This window comes from Astatotilapia calliptera, chromosome 15 (genome assembly GCF_900246225.1).
Source record: "Astatotilapia calliptera chromosome 15, fAstCal1.2, whole genome shotgun sequence".
In the NCBI taxonomy this organism is placed as follows: domain Eukaryota; kingdom Metazoa; phylum Chordata; class Actinopteri; order Cichliformes; family Cichlidae; genus Astatotilapia; species Astatotilapia calliptera.
In genome coordinates, this window is record NC_039316.1 from 1,123,012 (window position 1) to 1,143,365 (window position 20,354).

The window sequence follows — 20,354 nt, forward strand, 5'->3', positions numbered from 1 at the left end:
GAAGGCGACGCACAGGCGCCAGGTTTTCGCAGCGTCGACTTCACGCCCTTTGAGCAGGGTTGGGGGGAACATCAGCATATACTCTCAGTTAATTACTGCAAAAAGTGCTGTAGAAGACGCCGCTTGCAGCGTGTGCGATGCACTCCGATTAGCGCTTAAGACACGTTGCTGCAAATGACTTGGACCCCCGTCTGGGCTAATGTGATGACACTGTTAAGTTTCCTTCTTTTTGGTAGTGTGTGCGGGTGGACGCGCATGCACTTCATTTCATTCCAACATGTTTCCAAATAGTTTTATCAGAGTAAAACTCGCTGCATTCCCTCTATAAAACAGGCAAGACAAGACATAAACCTCCTAGCAGACGGCTCATGGATTCAAAACTGCATTTAACAATACCCACATTTAAAAAACAAACAGACAAAAAAAATGGCATTAAAAAAGCGAGCCCGGTCATTTCCTTGACAAATACTTGCGAGAGAATACACGGCGAACACTGGATACACTGGACAGACGGAATTCACGAAGAGAAAACGGAAAGAGTACTCGAGAACACGCAGTGCATATCCTCGTGTATGCACTTCAGTCAGACAGGAGTTGAGGAGGGTATTCAAAGTCAAACTGGATGTGTGTTTGCTATTCCTCTACACGCCACACATAGCTCTTACTTTTGAATACTTTTACTGAGAGGGAATGCAGATAAGGACAAGCGCACAGCATAGATAACGAGATAAACAACCCCCCCACCCCCACCCCGTGAGAGTCTAGACAGACAAAAGGGGGGGGGAAAAAACTTGACAGTAACCCTTCTGATAACCGTAGAGAAACAAACAAAATTAAATAAAGCAAAAATTAAATAAACAGTCCAAATACATGGCAGACAAATGCAAGTAAACACAGTTTAAGAGCAGTTGTCTTGTGCAAGACAATGTGAAAAGAAGGAGAAGAAGACATCTGAGGTGGAATAAACAGAGCAAGTTTGCCAGCTGAAAGTGCATTTACTGTGTAATGGACAGTAACGGTGGTCAACCAGGCAACCCAGAGACCGCACGGGCACGAGCGGCTCATCAGCGCGAATCAAACACATCGGTGCTTGTTTTGTTAGAGATGGAGGATTTTGCTGAACTCCAGTGTTGTGGCAGCAGGCTGCTTCCTCTCTGGAAAAAAATAATAGCAACACTCATCTGGGTAAAGCAGCAGATGTGATGGATTTTTTATTTAAAAAAAAAAAATGGAGACAGAAAGAGAGGTCTGATCCATCAGCGGCACACTGAGTGTTTAGATGTGCTGCGACAGCCTCTTTCTGCTGTCTGCGCCAGCCTGCAATGTGTCACAACTGGCATTTTTATTCAAGAACACAGCACTCCCACAAACTGTCTGCCTCTGCTTTTAACCAGACTTTTGGACCGTCGACACGAGTCCATCACTTATCTGACCCGATCTGTTTACTCCCTTTAATTACACGTGCGCTCCAAGTCGCTGCGCAACGTTATCAGATGTGTTCCTGAAAGAAGCCGAGTTTGCCAGTTTCTGCTACATATCTGATCAGATGTGGTTACAATCACACTGCTGCCGCGCTGTGGTATAAAAAAGTACAAATAATTTAAAAAGTAATAATTGAACACTTGCTTGATTACTCATTTTTGCCCTGCCAGCATTCTCTGTCTATTTTTTTCAGAGAGCAAGCCACCTCTGCAGCACACAAAGGGGTCCTTATTGCCATGGTGACACCCACGATGCATTGCACACAGCAGACTTTCAGGCGAGCAGGCCTCCGTGAGGCGGAGTTTAACCCTCTACCTTGCAGGTCGGCTTTGGTGAAACCAACTTTGTTAGCGCAGAAAGAAAAATAACAAACAGAACAGAGCAGAGCGGAAAACAAGAGTAGAGGTTAGTGGGGAGCAGCATCGTTAGTGTTCTTAAAACTTGTACAAGTTTGTTACTGTGGCAGCAGGCGAGGGGCGCTGACTGGTTTTTTTTTAGTGAGGGCTGAGCTGCTTAAAAATAAAGGTGTTAAATTATACGAGTTCACCATAATGGCAGTGTTTGTTATCTTAATCTTCTGCTGCCCTCTAGAGGAAATGTGTTGTAACCTTTTCCATATGCATGAATAATCAATTCCATTTCAATACAGTTGAAGCATTAGCATGGGAAAATGTATTTATTAAGCACTCAATTTATAGATATAGGTCAAAAGAGCTATGGGTTGTTTTACTGTAAAAAATACAACCTTGGCAGCAGCTCGTTTATATTTTGTAACAGCAATACGTTAGTTTAGCCTTAGGACGTGAATTTTAGGAGGAAAAGTGCTCGGTTTAAATGAGTTACAATGTAAAGCAATCTAGAATTGTTCCTGAGGTTACAACATATTGTTATCATTAAATATACGAATGCAACACAAAAGCTCAGAAAGCTGATATTAGATAAACAGACTGACAAATTCTACTCCAAGTATTATCCTAAAATGTGACAAATACCTGGCAAAGGAAAGCAGAATGAGGATTAACGGTGCCAGCAAATGGCTTTAGGGGGGGCTACAGAAGAGCTCTCTAATTAGTCTAATAAATCTCACGCAGCAGGTCAGGAATCTCCTATGCTGTAGGCCATCTGTACCTTCACAGCCGCGCTCGATCTGCCCGCTGCGGAAAAGGGCGTCGCTGATGAGGTCTGGCAGACGGCCGTTGAGGTCAACCGAGGCCAGGCAGCCCTGGAAGCCCTCCCGAGAAACCACCAGCTTGGGGAGATTCTGATACATGTTAGGTCCCAAACCTCCAATAAACAGGTCGCCTGAAAATTGAGGAAAATATGCGATTACATCACTGTTGTTTACTTTCTTGCCGAGAGGAAGAGTGGTACGATTTGTCATATAGTGTCACTATTTAGCTCCAGCCAGCAATTGTGGGCTGACTTTGTCTAAATGTAATGAAATACACATAAAATACTTGAAAAACATAATTTTTTTTAGCATATCCACAAGATATTCCAGGACGTTACTGGTGCAGGTTAAAAGAATAATCTGATATTGAACTGTTTTGATACAATTCATTTACAAACCTTTTTTGGATTAAAAGTAACTCTAGGTTCAGGTAACCCCTGACTCATAGTATAGAGCAGCGGTCTCCAACCTTTTTTGCGCCACGGACCGGTTTATGCCCGACAATATTTTCATGGACCGGCCTTTAAGGTGTCGCGGATAAATACAACAAAATAAGACTTGTACCGGTACCGAAAAAAAGAAGATTTATTCATAACACACGTGAAAAGACCCAGGAAAACCGAGTAAACGATAAAAACGAAAACAAAATAACGCTGAAAACCGATAAAAACCCTGAAAACCAGACATTTCACACCTGAGCCTCAACTCTCGCAGCCCGGTACCAAACGACTCACGGACTGGAACCGGTCCGAGGCCCGGGGGTTGGGGACCGCTGGTATAGTGTATATACTTATGTGAGTAAACTGTTCATTTGTGCTTTTATTTACTTGCTATTTACCTTAGATGAAGACATAATGTTATTTCAGGTGAAGAAGCTGATGAAAAGGTGAGATCAGGTACCTTTGAGGTCCAGATTCTTGGCTCCGTTGACATTCTGGGTGACTGACTTTGCGTCCACCTTGAGCGTGTGTGTGTTGGAAGCGTCTCGGGTAATGACCACATTGTGCCACTGGTTATCATTCAGTGGGTTGTCACTGTTTCCTTTCAGCAGACTGGGCCCATTTCCCAGGTCGAAGACATAGTGAATAAATCTGGCAGAGAAGAAGAAGGAGCAGATGAACACATCAGTATTTGGGGAGGGGGGTATTTTGTGTGTGCAGTAGGTCTCTTTTTATCTTGCAATAGGGATTAAATTTTAATGGAAAAACTCTCACAATCACCTCACGTTGCTCTGACACTAATCGGAGTTAAACTGACAGAGAAAACAATCTTCTTCCCAGCACAATCGTGTTTATGTGCAAAAGGAGATTTGGGATCAATTTGTTTGGGCTTCTCTGTTAAATTCATAAAGCCTTAAGGTACCAACTGTACCCACATCAGCCCTGCTATTTAAAATGTATAATCCATATCTGGACTCCAACTGCTGAATAAAACATGAACACGGCTCGTCCCACTCACCCTTTAACCAGCTCCACGGCAATAAAGTCGTTCCCATCTCCGCTGTTGAAGATGATGAAACCGTCAGGTGAGGTGGTTTTGAACTGAAAGAAGAGGTGCATTGTGGTATACGCCTGAAGAGTGGCCAAGCCCAGGTAGCTGCCCTTAGTCTTGAAAGTCACGGGGTCGGCGATGATGAAACGCATGCCGAAGCGAGCGTTGAGTTCGCAGAAGTCGATGTCGCCATTCTTGCACATATCAATGTACTGCATACCGTTGAACTTTAGGCTCTGGGGGAGAGATGGTGCTGTTATTACTACCTGTGAAGCACGACTGTGTAGTGAGCAAAACTGCCAAGAGACCTCAACCGAAGACTGGAGGAATCATAGCAAGTTAATAAACTCTAAAAACATACACAAGGAATAAAATATGACTGGTGTGGTTCTCACACAGCACTGACAGCAGACCTTACATTAATTATAGTGTGAAGAAAAGTACACCCTCTTCAAGTTCTAAAGTTTTACATATTAGAACATATTAAAAAATGTCATTAGCAGGTCTTAAAATGAGGTAAATAAAATCTACTAAACTGAAAAAACAAATCGAAATACACGTACACCCTCACCGCTACTTGCTGCTTCCATTGGAATGAACTTGACCCATAACAGCGACTCATAACATTAGACAGACAGATCATTTCTATAAAAGCAAAGATTTTAGCATTTTGACCAAAGTTTGCCCCAAAGTCTGACCTTCCCATCCTCAGAGCAACTACAAAAAACCCAGCAGCCTCAGTTAATATGTTCAGAGCTCCAAGTTCAGAGTAATAAAATAAAATTTATTTGGTAAATAAATTATGACAGAATAATGTAATATGTCATCTGTTGTTGAGGAGCTGGGTGGATGTGGGTTGCAAAGCGGCTTGCAGCCACCTATTGTGTCAGCTACATCATCTGCTATCAGCCTGCAAGCTATGCTTGATTTCCTCTCACAGATACATGCCGCTGCTGACTTTGAATTATATAATGAATAATACAGGACACGAGCTTCTGATAAGCTCTTAATACCTGCAGATGACCAATAAATGGTGAAGGAGCAGATGAAACAAAGCGTCTCTCAGTCAAGATACCCGTCTCCACGTTGTTGAACTCGAGACGAGTGTGATCACCCGCCATCTGACCTGGGAGGGAAGAGAAAGGAAAAAGAGGCAAAGGGAATGACCCAGCAGCAGGAAGCGAGACGCCCTGGTTGTGTGGATAATGAATGCTAGTGGAACAAAATGAAAAAAACTCTCATACCCAGCACGACTTACTTCCAGGATATTCATAATTTACAATGTTTTGGATGAGTAATACTAGGAATAAAAGCAACAGGCATGCCTTTTCCAGTGAAGAAAGGCATAATTCTTCACACTATGTGTAATTTCTATGTAAACTGTTCATGAAACGAAATCAGCAGTAGAAATAAAAGCACATTATTCAGCCCAACAAACAAAGAAAAAAGATGCGAGATCATGTACGTTTGGTATATCTCAGCAAAACAATAAAGAAATGCATTACAAGAGCGTTACCTTCCGCCATGTCGTCATCCACAGTGAGTTTGAAGTTTTTACCGCGGCGGACCACTCGCACTGAGTGCCACTCATTGTCGTTGAGCTTTTGTCCAGCATAAAGAACCTCAGGGCCCTTGCCTGAAGATGAGGGTTAGTTAGTGAAGGGACAGCGGGGATGGCACAAGCATAAACCAAATCTTTGTTTTCACAAATAAAGTAATTCAATTTCAAACCAAGCATTCTTCCTCTCGACATACAGATAACATCTCCTCCATCTGAGCTTTAAGTGAGATTAGAGGTACTCAAACAAAAAAGAAAATACTTACAAAAAATCTGCTTTGTTTTTCACAGCAGAGGAAAAAAGTTATTCAAACTGGCAGCAATGCTGTTACTCATACAAAGACTCAGTGTTTTTTCTAGTGTTCAATCATTTTTAAATTTACACTTTGCCAGAAACACACTTTTTATTGTGACTTTTAATTGAGCGCTTTAGTTTGAAGTAATTCATCCAAGTAACCACGAGGGGGCAATGCAGCCCCATCGAGCCGATGAAGAGGCCAGAGCGGCTGATTCAGAGCAGAGTCTGCTGCATTGTGGCTGCTGGTTCAATCCAAATTTCAATTGGTGATTTTATTATCCTGAACATATCTGATCATAAATGCACAAACCTAACAATGCTTCATTATATTCACTATTTACTATAATAAGAACTACATATACAGCTGCAGCTATCAACGTAAAGGGCATCTATAATGTAGCACTTCAGTACAGACACACACACACACACACAGCTGAAGGACTCTTTGTGTTCTGTCTTTTGTCCTTTCTACAAGACTGTGAGCACTTTGAAAGTATTGGTCCTTTTAATGAATAACAGCATGACTTCTGACACCAGCTGTACTTCGCATTATAAACCCATATTCTGCAGTATGTGTTAAATAAGAAGAACAGGAAAAAGAGACACTGCAATCTATTACGGGGTAATTGAGAAACAATACAGCCCACAAAGTCTGAAAGTGCAAAAGACGAGTAGATACAAACCAACAAAAACCATTTACAACTAGTGTCTGAATTAAATTGGAAACATGGGCCATTTAACATATATAGAGCACATTAAGTCTGATTTGCATAGCTTTGAACTTTGGCTATACCCCCCTTTTATCTGAGAAATCCTCTTTTCAGTCCCCTGCATTCACACATCCCTGCCTCTACATCTAGCACACAGGCTACAATCAAACATTGACTGAAGGAAGAAGGCTGCAGAAGAAGAATGTTGACTTACTGGTGTTACAGTTTATCCTGACACAGTCTAGATGGGGAGGGGAGAATAAGTGACAGATGAAATCGCATCCTTCAAGGTTACAGCTGCAGACATCCAAGAGCAAAAAAAGCCACCTTCCGGGGACGGTCACATGACACTGGCGACCATTTTAGCTTAGCTGGCGACTGACATTAAGCGTTTCTATATTAGCATTGGAAAAGTAATCCCCAGTCCAATTCTTTTAATCAGTATTACTGTACCCAGCAATATTGGACCAACACGGCTCAATATTACTGCTCTGGATAAACCATCTGAAGCTTTTTATTCTCCATTTTTAAACCTGTGTCATTTCCCCCCTAAAAACCCATCATGTTTCAAAATGGTCACTTGCAACTTATTGGCCACATCGATTTTGCAACCCAGCACCCAGAGTCCAAAATACTGTACTAGTTGTATGAAACAAAGCCGTTTTAGATGGCACGCCAGGAGAAGAAGAATCTTAGATTCAAATCCACACCTAAGGGGGAAAACTGAGCCTGTGATGGTCAGGTGCGGGTTGAAATCCATGTGACCAGGCTGGTCATGTGCCGTCAACCGCAACAGAAAAGTGGGTGCAAACAGCCTCGTGCCACTCAGCACCAACACCACACAGAGGCCTTAAGACCCCCCCTTTCAGAGGATCCTACGCAAGTTGTGGAAAATGAGCTACATGAGTTAAACTGAATTTTCAATAACACTGGATTCAGATTCAAACATAAACTAGAAATGACCAAGAAAATTCTCTACAAATGTTCTATACTTTTAGCTTTTATTATGTTCAAATACTTTACCAGAAGACATATTCTTTCTGTCAAGTCTATCTCTTCCAGCCTTACTGGTATAAAGGCCTGCACTCTACTTAAATGTACCACTCGTGCCACCATCTGCAGGCGAGCTAGGTGCCGTGGCATCGGGCTGTTTGCCAGACGGGCCGCAGGCTCTGGGCCTTTGAAGGGGTGAGTGCCATCTTTGAACAAGGCATGGGAGATGCCAGCTAGACCAAGGGTTACTAATGGATGGAGGGAAACATGAACCTGCTATCATGAGGGAAATCAAATCAAATAAAACGGACAAAGAAACAAACCACATGATAAAAATGCAAACTATCAGGGCAGCACTACAATGCAGTAACGCCTACCTGCAGTTGAGAATAGATGGCAGAAGATAAAGTGAAGTGTTTGTGTATTTGAATTAACGCATGTGTCAGAGATGCCATCTATTGAAATCATTCAAAAGTGAAATGTGTGTCTTTGGAAAGAAAATCCATTTGTGCACAATAATGGGCATGACTAAAGTGATCTACGACCAGTTCAAAAGATGTGCTGCGGTGCATGGATAAGTGTGTTAAGAGTTAGACTGATGGATATAAAATCTACAAAGACATCTTCGCAACAAGGCATAAAAACTTACAGTCCAGGCAAGTCAAAAACAATCCATGCAACTACAAAGACAAACTACAAAACGGGTTTAGTATGTGTTAGGTCTGAGAGAAGGTCTGGACCATAAAGAAAATCTTTACAAAAAGAACAGAAATACCGAAACAGGAAGGCCACCCCAGGAACTGGAAGAGAGGTGACGGCTAATACGATACCTAGGTTGACCGTCAGCTTGACCCTTCCGCTGTCCAACTCGAGCCGCAGCGTGTCTGCAGATTCACGAGACGTGGCGGCCATGAGCAGGCCGAACGCTCGCTGGGACATGAAGCGGAGGGAGACGTCTTCAGCCTCAGTGTGGATGATGTTAGGTATCACCACCTTCATATACATGCTCCCGTCATAAGACAATATTGACGCCTCTGTGGGGAAAAAAAATACACGAGAAAGCTCAAATGCTGATCTCGACTCGGCATAAATATTAATTACACCTTTAATTAGCGGGTTTAATTTAATTAGCAAAAGTGACACGGGCAAGCGCGTGGGTGCAAAAACAAGAGATAACATGATAAATGGCACAAATCAAATCATTCCATATGTTTCACCTCCTTCAGACAGCTGTTTATGCACCAGGAGATGAAATCTACAAAAAAAAAAAAAAAACGTGTGCCCTGAAAGTAAACAAATACAGTGAGAGAAATATTTATTTAATCCCGGCATGAATTTGTAAGATTGCTCACAAAGAAATGAACAATTTCTAATGTTTATGGCAGTTTCATTTTAATGGAGAGAAACACAATATGAACCGAAAATCTAGAAAATCAAATTACATAAAGGATATGAATTGATTTGCAGGTCACTGACTGCTTAATAATTGGAGCAGAAAACTGTGTTGGCAAGGACATTTCTTGTAGTTTTTCAGTAACTACAAGAAATGTAGTAGGAAGTATGTTTTGGGTCATTGTCATGTTGGATTTACATCCATCTTCAGTGCTGTCTCTGACGGAAAAAGGTTCTCATCCAAGATTTACAAGGCCTCTTCCACTGGTTCCTGAGTGCGATGAAGTCATCCTGTACCTTTAGCAGAAAAACAGCCCCAAAGCATAATCTTTCCCCCTCTGTGCTCGACTGTGACGATGGTGTTCTGACCACAGCACTTTCTCACAAGCCTTGTCTGAATCATACCAAGTTCGAGTTCACTGGAAAATGTAAAGACAGGTCTATCCATTAAGCAGGAGGACCTTGCAGATACTGAAAGATTGCGATCTTCTTGCTGATGATCTTGTAGTCCACTCCAGCCTTGTGCAGGTCTACAATCTTGTCTCATTGTTTTGAGGAGGTTGGAATGGAAGAAACCGATTCTGTGGACACCCAGTTTTCTTGGTTTTTGGTTGATATACCCCACTAAGCATGGTCTGTTATGAAAAGAGCATCCACTTTAAAATTTGGAACAGGAATCCTTGCATGCGCTCATTTTTTGGAACTAAGACACACACACACACACGTCCCTCATGCCTAGTTGCAGCTGTAGTTGCTGTAGTTATCATCCATCAGCTGACAAGTCAGTGTCACACACATGCTGCTCAGACTGCAGAAAATTAAATCATCATGCTACTTCCTCCTTTCCCCGGCAACTCCCCACTATGTGCGCTAGCTAGATGATGCCTTTACTTTCATCACAGGATCTCGTTTTGTAAATGTAAAATCAGTCATATGCTAACATCATATAAAAGCTGCCGTTCCGTGCTAAATAATATAAAATATTTTGCAGTTAAATAGAGACAATACAAACAGGGTTTGATGGCTGCTGGGCCACACTGTTCTGTTTCTATTCTTTTGAGAAAGCCTGAGTGAGTGTGGTGGAGAAAGAGGAAGACTGTCAGCAGAGTGGAAGCCTCTTGGGGAGAGAGAGACAGATTAAAAAGGGTATCCAACCATGAAATACCTGTTTTGACACCTCAGCTTTTAAAAGAAAAAATAGCCCCGTGGCCTAAGAAATGCACCACCATTTGGCTGTGTGTGTGTGTGTGGGGGGGGGGTCACACCACAGACGGTTTGTACATGTAAACGATGAAATCTCCCTTGTCACGTACTGTGTTCAACTACAGACTAAGGTGCCATTTCCAGGTCGATATTTAGAGGCGAATGTTTACCCATGCAAAAGGTAATGCATTATAAGTAATATTGGATTTTTCCTCACCTAAATGTCAAAATTTGTGTGATGTGTTGCAAAATTCATGTATAAGCAGTGTGAAATCACTCAACCATTCATCCCACCAAACAGCACACTGCTATAAAAATCCCACTTTCGTCTGTGTTGCTCTTAGGGCTGTTGTAAAAATCTATTCTATGAACAAGCTGTCGACTGTGTGGGTACAGTAGCCTGGAGGATAATGAAACCTTGGCTCAACATTGTTCTTCCCAATTTTAAATTGCCCTGGCTCCCTACCTCTTCGTATCTCCTCTGCTCTCTTGTGCGTACACATAAAAAACACATCCACACATGCATACGTACCACATAGGATGTCCTAACTAGCAGTGCATGTATTGATTTGTGAGCCAGGTCTGGTCCTGGTCTCACAGTAGAAGGGAAAAAAGTAAATAAAATGAGGTGAGAATAAATCTGCAACCAGGGAGAACATAAAAAGCACCCTTTGAAACAAACTATGATGTCCACTCTGGAGTTGAAACAGATTTAGTTTGGAGGTTTTTCCCAGATGTTTGCAGATATGGCAGTGGGATGCTATGGAGCCATTATTAAAAGTGAACATGTTACTTAGTGAACAACTTTCTTTTCTTTTTCTCTTTCTCTTTAATTGCAAGGTCTGAAATAGAGTTCTGTTGGATTCTGCCCCGCTGGAACCAATAAGTGGCAGAAATACACAACAGACAACAGTGAAGAAAACTGCACAGTTATGCTGATGTGTGTTCTTCCCAACCACATGGAGATAGGCCTAAATAACATTTTGACATTACAGCCGTAATTGACGTTTCGTAGACATGTGACCATGCGCCATTATTTACATGTGACAATCATGGTGATAGTGCAGCATCAAATGAATAAGGTCCCCAGTCACACAGGCATAGATGTCAGTCTGCGAACTCTTGGCAACCAATATTTGCTTGAGAAAAAATGTGTATTTCCTCACTGGCTGGCAAAAACCTCCTGATTGCTCTGTTTGCTAGCTAGCTATTGCTGCTAGCTTGCCAGCTAGTCTCTGAGCTGTAAGGAGTGAAAAATGAATAAAAAATAAGAAATAAAGACAGATTACCTTTTTTTTTAAAGACGCTGACTGCAGCAATTGAGGCTGAGCTTTTACTAGAAAGTAAACCTTCTCTATTTCCAGATTGCGTCACACTTTTTCAAGTTGTACTACTTCTAAGGTAGTAGCCAGTAGGCGATATAAACGATATACGATAGAAACAATAAATTTGGCCAACGATAGAGATTTTGACTCTATCGCGATAGCGCATGTTGATGATGTCATCAAGCTGGGCCTGTTTTGGTCGAAAGTATCCCAGCGATAGCCGCTGAAAAACCATTATCATTTGCAAATTATGCAGACAGTCATAGCAAAGACATGAAGCACTTTTGAAATATGGGGAAAGCCAAAAACTGCCCCCTTCAGAATGTTGAATTTCTCAGCTGCTCTCAGGCAGAACATGGTATGTCATAGATTCAGGTCTTGTTGTTAGTTTCAGAAATCTCTCAGCCAGAACATGGTATGTCATAGTTAGGTCTTGTGTTTAGGTGGAAACTAGCGAGCTAACTTCCTGCTAACTTCTAACTCCGTTAAATTTAATAACTTCTGTTTTCATGGATGTAAAACTTAATTGTTACACCTGGTAAAGCAGCAACGCTGATGATTTAATTAAAGATGAAAGAATTTAGACCGTTTTTAACTCTCAGTGTTCGTTTGACTTTGGGACCTGAAATGGACGCAGTTTTGGACCCAGATTACTCCGCGAAGCTCCTCACTACGGCAGCCGTAATGCTCTGACAATCAGCAGTGCTGCTTACCAAAGTTGTACTAAAACATTTTTTAACAGATTTCTGCACGCCCAAATCGGTTAGAGGTCAGTAAGCACAACCAGAATTCATACATAAGGCACACTCTCGATTTTTGAGAAAATTAAAGGATTTTAAGTGTGCCTTATAGTGTGGAAAATACGTTATACAGAAGAAAAGAATAAATGACGATATATATCGTTACCACACATGCTTCAAATTATATCGCAATATAAATTTTAGGCCATATCGCCCAAGTAGCGAGCATAAAAAAGTAGAAGCAACTGTGGCAAATGCCAATACATTTTTGATGCAGCACCTCCTTCAGCCAGTGACAGCCAGTGACAGCCAGCCACTTCCAGGAACCATAGCCAACCAGTCAGGGGATGCACATTTTCCCAATTGACTGGCTGTTCTATTGCCTTCAATATGGTTGACAGCTGTCGAGCAAAGCGACCATGATGCCACCTGAGAAACTTCAATAGCTTTAATTTGGTCTTGCACAATCTTTCCACTCTATTTTTCGACTGTAAGAACAGAGCAATACAGTTTCAACAGAAGAGGCAGAGATATGTGCACACATGCATTCATGTTGATCTATACTGACTAGCATAATGACTAGCTTAGTACATCTGGCATGGATCGCTTGCTGGCAATTCACAATGCTGCCCCTTTGCCAGCCTGCTGTTTTCAGGAGTCAGTTTAAAACTGTCACCTTCACACAGAAGTCTTTCCAGTCAGGCCACATTCCTTCAACATCCCTCCTCAGCTCCCACTCTTATGTCAAAAATGGAAAAACTATACTCAGTCCCTCACAGAAATGCTTTGACTGTGTTCGCTGTGTGGATTCCTCCAAAAGTCAACTACAGACGTATCCGTTTATGTAAGTGTTTGGCTAATGCTGCTGGCACCAGTTCTGCTTTGATGCATTATGAATTTTTAATTTTTGCACTGCTTGAAATGAAAGCGTTCCGTTAATTTTTCACATTCTTTTATTTCACGTCTTCTTTTATTTTGTTTTCTATTGCATTGCATTCTGGTTTTGTCAGCTGCATATTTCTGTCATGCACATTGTGGGCCCTATTGCTTGCGTGTATAAAAACACTAATGCAGGGAATCATGAACGTCACTACAAAATTTCATGGTTATCTGAGGTTTTAAGTGAGCAATTGGCAGACCCACCGTTACTATCCCTTCCTTGTGCCACAATATTAGCATGACTGAAAGAGCCTTTAAATCACCACATTTTATTTGCTTTGCCTTTTGTTCATCTGTTCCAGCAGTTCTAATTATTCACTGTCCATATCTTTCTCCACCTGTCAATCATGTATGTATGTAAATGCAATACAAAATTCTGTAAACCCTAAACCTATGAATATTTTGGACTAGACAACAGAACCCTTTTTGTGTTATCTACTCTAACATGAATCAATCTTATCTGGCTCGGGATTGTGTTAAATTGTTTCCACTGACTTTGAAATTATGTTTCAAAGTCCAGCTTTTAGTTGACTGTTTGCTGTGTTTTATTCCCACTGTCCCAAGGTCTTTAGCTGCACTGAGAGGCAGAAAAGCCTTACCCAAAGAAAGGCTGGGCTCATTTTAAAGATGTCCACCTGCTTAGATTGGAACTACTGAGGATAGGTCCAAGAGGGGAAAAGGGGAAAGAAAGAGAAAGAGGAAAAGACACAAATAGAATAAAGTGCAAACTCCCAAGATAACTGACAGCATGTGACTGACAGGAGAAAATTCCTGCCTCTCAGTCATTCAGCACTTTCAAGTAATAATGGTGGTCCAACTGACCTATACCGTAACACATAACAGCAGCAAGAGGCACTGACCAAAAATGTTCACTTATTCATTGTAATCTCAACATCAGCCAATAGCTCAGCTCATATCCTTTAGCTCCTCAAAGCTGCTGCATATCTGCAAGCCACTTTGCAACCCATGTTCACCCCTGTACTTCCTTTTCATGTTGTATCGGACTTAATCTGTGTGATGCGCACTCTGTTCTTTGCTGCTGCCTTTCAGCCTCAATGCATGAACATACTGGTGGACTATAACTTTTAACTACAGCAGTAGTGGAAGGAGCAAAATGTATTTTTTAAGACCAGCCTTGCAGCCGTACATGTTTTGGTCACTGAATTTTTATTCCACTTTTCAGCGTCCTCCTTTCTAGGTTCATACTGGTGTCCTGCCTCCAGCTCTGCAGTGCTGAACACATCTTCCTGTTCATAAAACAAAAGCCCCAAGTGGCACACTTCTGTGCTGTGGAACAGTCACCCTGCCTTTGTCAAACTGAACTTATTGGCGTGGGATGATATTTTTAACAAGGTGCAATGTTAAAGATTTTTTTTCCCTTTCAGGTGATGGGACGTCAGCATGTTCCATCAGCACCAAAGGGGTTAATGTGTCCAGGTTTAGATAAATAATGAGATTAAATATAACTGTGTTTCATCGTCTATTTTATTTTCCAAAGCTTTGAAATGGAGAGAACAACATGAGGTTAGACACAGCTGGGCCAACCTGTTTCATGTGTAGTTCTGTGTTAATGGTGTGCACGCACAAACCACTGGATGCTCACAGGCAGATAACGACTGACATTTTTACTTTTAAGCCTTTGTTTTCTCCCGAGAGGTTCACCAGACTGCTTCCACTTCTCAGCACATCAAATCTCTCACAGATTTTTTAGATCTCACCCAGCTCCGCCTCTTCCATGTGTGCAGGTTTATCATTCCAACAGGAACGAGCGCTAAACCTACAAAACCTGGTGTCAGGCTGTACGACATCAAAACTTCCTTTTCAATCCAATCCTCAGTCTTTGCAGCTGTTTATTTGTCTAACTAATGTATAACAGTAAGTTATGAGAACACTGTGGGATTCTGCAAAGCTCAAGTAGTTCCCTTTGCAAGAACAGAGTTAGGAAGAAGCGAAGAAGAAGCTGAACCAAACGCCACTTTAGAGGGTAAAAACCGAAAATATTCAGTCGACTTCTTCTATAATCACTGTCATTCACGCCAAGTGCAAAGCTAATAATGCGCATCAGTGAGATACTGCAGGTGACTGCACTCAATACAGCCACATGGTGAGTGTTGCAAACATGCGTGACTATACAGCATCAACGGCACGCACAATAGAGAGGCACAGTTGGAGCTACAGCGCGCTCTTCTCTGTAATTTTGTATTTCTTAAGAGAGATATCAGCGGCAATGAGGATGTCATTTCAGATGGTAATTAAGCCGCTGCTTGTCACTCTGTGTGTGTTTGTGTGTGCAACGTGTATGTGTGTGCTTTCCAATGAGCCCCGCACTTTACATAATTAGCAGTCCAACCGAAGCAGAAGACGGAGGAGGAGGAAAGCTATTAAGTGAAAAACTCCACAAATATTCACGGTATGGAGCGGGAAGTAAGCCAGGCAAATCTCTTCGGCACACTCGCGCGCACACAAACACATACACACATCAGTCCTTCTCAATCTGTTTTCTTCCTCTCCGTTTTGCCTCTCCCACCATTTCTATTATTTACTTGCCTCGGCTTTGTTGCGTTATCTAATCTTTTTTTTTCCCCCTAACGGAGTGACAAGTCTTTGCTTGATAAACAATCCAACAAGGGCCTTGACTGTCATTGTGGTGTTTCATGTGAATGCCTGTCAACTCTTCTCCTACACTGCTGTAATTAAACCTATACTGAAAAAGGACAATCTTGACAAGACACAAATGAACAACTACAGGCCGATCTCAAATCTCCCATTTTTAAGTAAGATCATTGAAAAAGCAGTTTCTCAACAGCTCAATTACTTCTTAAAACAGAATAACTGCTATGATGCCTTCCAGTCAGGTTTTAGACAGAATCACAGCACTGAAACCGCTCTGACCAAAGTGTTTAATTACATATGTCTGAATACAGACAGTGGAAAAATGTCAGTCTTAGTTTTACTGGATCTCAGTGCAGCATTTGATACAGTTGACCACAACATATTACTCAAACGACTGGAGAACTGGGCAGGTCTCTCAGGAACTGTACTAAACTGGTTCAAAACATACTTAGAAAACAGGAAATACTTTGTATCAATAGGTAACTTCACATCTGAGCAGACAAGTATCACATGTGGAGTTCCCCAAGGTTCCATCTTGGGACCACCTCTGTTTAACATTTACATGCTCCCACTGGCACTGATTATAAAGAACAACAAAATGACTGGTTGTGCCACAATTTTCTCCAGCTAAACAAAAACAAAACTGAGGTAATAGTCTTTGGTGCCAAAGAAAAACGATTACAGGTCACCAGAGAACTTCAATCTATACATCTAAAAACCACAAACCAGGCGAGAAATTTGGGTGTAGTGATGGATGCAGACCTAAACTTAGAAAAACACATTAAGACAATAACAAAGTCAGCTTACTATCACCTCAAGAATATTTCAAGGATAAAAGATCTGATGTCTCAACAGGACCTGGAAAAACTAGTCCATGCATTCATTTTTAGTAGGCTTGATTACTGTAACAGCATCTTTACAGGTCTACCTAAAAAATCAGTCAGACAACTACAGCTCATTCAGAACTCTGCTGCTCGAGTCCTCACTAAGACCAAAAAAGTGGACCACATCAGTCCAGCTCTGAGGTCCTTACACTGGCTGCCTGTCTGTCAGAGGATAGACTTTAAAGTTCTGATGCTGGTCTATGAAGCTCTGAATGGTTTAGGACCAAAATACATCAGTGACCTCCTGACCCAGTATGAACCTTCCAGATCCCTCAGGTCATCTGGATCCGGTCTTTTATCAGTTCCCAGAGTCAGAACCAGACACGGAGAAGCTGCATTCAGCTTTTATGCTCCTTATATCTGGAACAAACTCCCAGAAAGCCTCAGATCAGCTGAAACACTCAGTTTATTTAAATCCAGGTTGAAGACTCACCTGTTCTCAGCTGCATTTGAATAAAGCACCAAATCCACACTTTAAGCTTAAATTTCAAAACTTACATTTTAACTACTGATTTTTATCTACTGTTTTTTTAATCAATTTTAAATCATGCTTTTTATTTGTTTTTGTTCTTTAATGTCTCTGTAAAGCACTTTGAATCACCTTGTTGTTGAATTGTGCTATATAAATAAACTTGCCTTCTCTTGCTTTATACACACGTGCGTGCACGGGCACACAATGTAGAGCGTGCTGTCAAGAGTCTTTAAAGTTCAAAAATCATATCGTCATCCTGACAGCAAGGATAAGGACACTGATAAAGAATCTTACGGGCACTAAGTGTGTCTCAATGTGTTTTGCGCACATCCACAGCCGAGTGTTTGTGTACTCTATGTATGCATAAAATGCCTGCACTTGAAAGTAGAGAATCTTGGCTTCGGACATTATCCACAGCAATCCTCGCCATGTGATTCACTATTTGCACACGCACATAAAGTGCCGCTATAACCAGAACCATCAAAAATATCCCAACAGACAAGACTAGACTTTTAAAGGATGCTCTAGCTGAATAATCTCTGCAAAAGAAAAGAACAAAGCACTTTAAATAATTGAAATACTGTGCATTCATTAGGCTGATCAAGTATGAAGCTCTTAGTGTGTCCTTACATTAAGTCACAAAGTGTATCCAACAAAGTGACTTCAATCCTGTCGTTCCTGTTTGAATGTTTTACTACATGATACTTGGCTTCCCTTAAAGACCAAATGACCTTGGAAATATCACTGAGGGATTTTATAAGTGTGCTGATCTAAATGTCACTGATTACTTACAATAGTTACAATTAGTGTTTGTTTTAATGTCAAAATTTAGATGCATTGTGTTTCACTGTGTTACTTTATAAGAAAACTCCGCCTTCTACTAAATAAAGGAATACCGTTATGAAAGAAAAAAAAGAAAAATAATTCACATGTTACACTTTAGTTCAGCTTAGAAGACTTGAAGCTTCAAGACCTGAACATTAAAGCCAAGACAGAGGAATTTAAACCTACACTCTTTTTAATGGCCACCAGGGGGCAGTACCTGTCATATAGACGCTGTATCAGATATACCCGTGTTGGCGTTGTTCCTCCATTATCATAACAATGTTGGTCCCAGATCAATATTACAGCTGACCAATCATTGGTGTGATGTTATAACGTTGCGATGTAGCGGATAAAGGGGAAAAAATGCCTTTGTTTAAATGGAAAAAATTGTAAGAGTTTTTTCTTTAATAATTTCTGTACTATTATCAAAGTTTGGTTTGCTGTTAGCCAGATTTATGTAATTGGTTTGCTAGTCAAAGCTTTTAATAGTATTAGCCAAATTTGTGGCTAATGCTAACCGAATACTCTTTTGACATTAGCATTCAGTTTTATTTTTTTATTTATTTTTGGATCTTCACCACTTCCTAATTGAGAAAAAGACTATTTCTTGGTTAGAAATTGGACATTTATTACTAACTAGTTGGTAACTGTAGGACTAGAAAGTGATTGTGCTCCCAGAATCAGGTTTAAAAATAAATGTAAACATCAATCATGAAGCCCAAGGCTGATGTAAAAGCCAGCACTGTTTATTCATAAATGTTGTAATTTCAGTGCTCTAAAATTAAAAGGAAAAAAGACCCACATGTTACAAGTTTTCCTTTTTATGATCAAATTTATTTTAATCTTTGATCATTTTGTGGTTGTTCCTGTTTTTAATTACCTGTTCACTTTTTTTTATTAGTATTTCACAGTTGAAGACTGATTTGCTTTAAATGAAATCAAAATGCTCCCGGGTCCAGAGAGAATTCTTTTATTTTTCCCTGAAAGAGACCCGTCTCGAATTACAAACACCCGTTTGATCCACTGTTAAAATATTGATGGTGGAACAATGAAAAAAACAAGTCAAATAATGGAGGACTTAACAAATAACTGCAGTCTGTGGTTCACAACAGAGGCTTTTTTTATCATTTCTTTTCCATTTTTGATTTGGTTTTTTTGCAGAAAAACCCTAAAAACGTGCACAACAATGCTGAATCTCAACCCAGATTTGAGAAGACGTCCACAGCAAACACTCTGAAGAATGACACCCCTCCACCCCTCAGGCAGCAAAACTCAGGATGAGGTCAGTGCAGGGATTATTAAATATCCTGTCATGTACAGCAGCTCCCTTTATTGGACTCTGGAGGAAGAAATCCCCCCATGCACTTGTGTGATTCTCCACCACTGCACTCTTGGTTGTGAAAAACGTCGCATCACAAACATTCAAAACACGTTGCACTATTCTTTCCCTCATCGCTACAAAGAAAGTCCTCGAGCCTGAGCAGCAAATGTGTCGTGAGCACACCTGCATGTACACAAAAGCAGTGAACTAGACCAGGATCAGGCCATTGGGGGCAGCAAAGTCAAAGGCAGCCAGCTGCTGCTGACACCAGCTTCTCATTTGATTTGTTAGGGGATGAGCAGGCTGGGAACATAAACAAAGAGAAGAGATTACCGAAACAAAAAAAAGGCAAAAAGAAACAGCAAACTGAGATGAAAGTACAGCAGCATGAGGAAACAAATCGAGTCTCTGTTCGAATAACAGAATCATTAAACGTGAGAATCGGTCCTTGAATATCGTGCTGCACGAAAGTACTGTTAGAAAATGCTAAATTATGTATTCTCAAATACTACGAAGACTTTAAGAGGATAAAGTATTATCTCCAGCAAAGGAGTACAGTGTACAATCTTATTTTCCCCCCTTTTTTATTTTTACTTCATCCAGAAAAAAGTCCCTCTGGAAACCATCCTCCCTGCTGCCGAGAGGTTTGGAGACTTGTCAATTTCTCAGATGGCCGAACACTGAAGGCTTGATTTCCTCTGTGTGTTCTCCCTCTCTCGCTCTAGCTCTTGTTCTATCTCTGTATATGTGGGGAGTGGACAGGAAAACCACACGAAGGGAAGAGGGGAAGTTGCCCGTGACTGTGTCTTGAAGTGAAAGAAAAAAATTAATATATATAGAGGCAAAGGCAAATGAAACGAGTCACACGATGCAGAAAGTACGGTGAAGATGGATGCGACGCGCTCCCATCGTTCCCGCTCTGCATAGTGCCACAATG

The 20,354-nt window shown here is 41.1% G+C and overlaps 1 protein-coding gene across 12 annotated transcripts in view; it reads right to left on the minus strand.

Moving 5' to 3' along the window:
• Nucleotides 1–20,354, minus strand: part of nrxn3b (neurexin 3b) — a 322,143-nt gene that overhangs the window by 180,239 nt on the left and 121,550 nt on the right. For 7 of the 12 annotated variants that reach the window (XR_003274576.1, XM_026193775.1, XM_026193776.1 and 4 more), the window contains 8 exons: nt 8,534–8,737; nt 6,925–6,951; nt 5,661–5,780; nt 5,158–5,270; nt 4,112–4,380; nt 3,554–3,744; nt 2,611–2,784; nt 1,798–1,824 (listed from right to left, as the gene is read on the minus strand). Coding sequence is in view for 9 of the 12 variants with exons in the window: in XM_026193775.1 (XP_026049560.1) it covers nt 1,798–1,824; nt 2,611–2,784; nt 3,554–3,744; nt 4,112–4,380; nt 5,158–5,270; nt 5,661–5,780; nt 6,925–6,951; nt 8,534–8,737 (1,125 nt within the window). In the remaining 3 variants the exon portion in view is untranslated. The remainder of the gene's footprint in view (nt 1–1,797; nt 1,825–2,610; nt 2,785–3,553; nt 3,745–4,111; nt 4,381–5,157; nt 5,271–5,660; nt 5,781–6,924; nt 6,952–8,533; nt 8,738–20,354) is intronic. The other 5 variants (XR_003274579.1, XR_003274577.1, XM_026193783.1 and 2 more) reach the window with 1 other exon arrangement.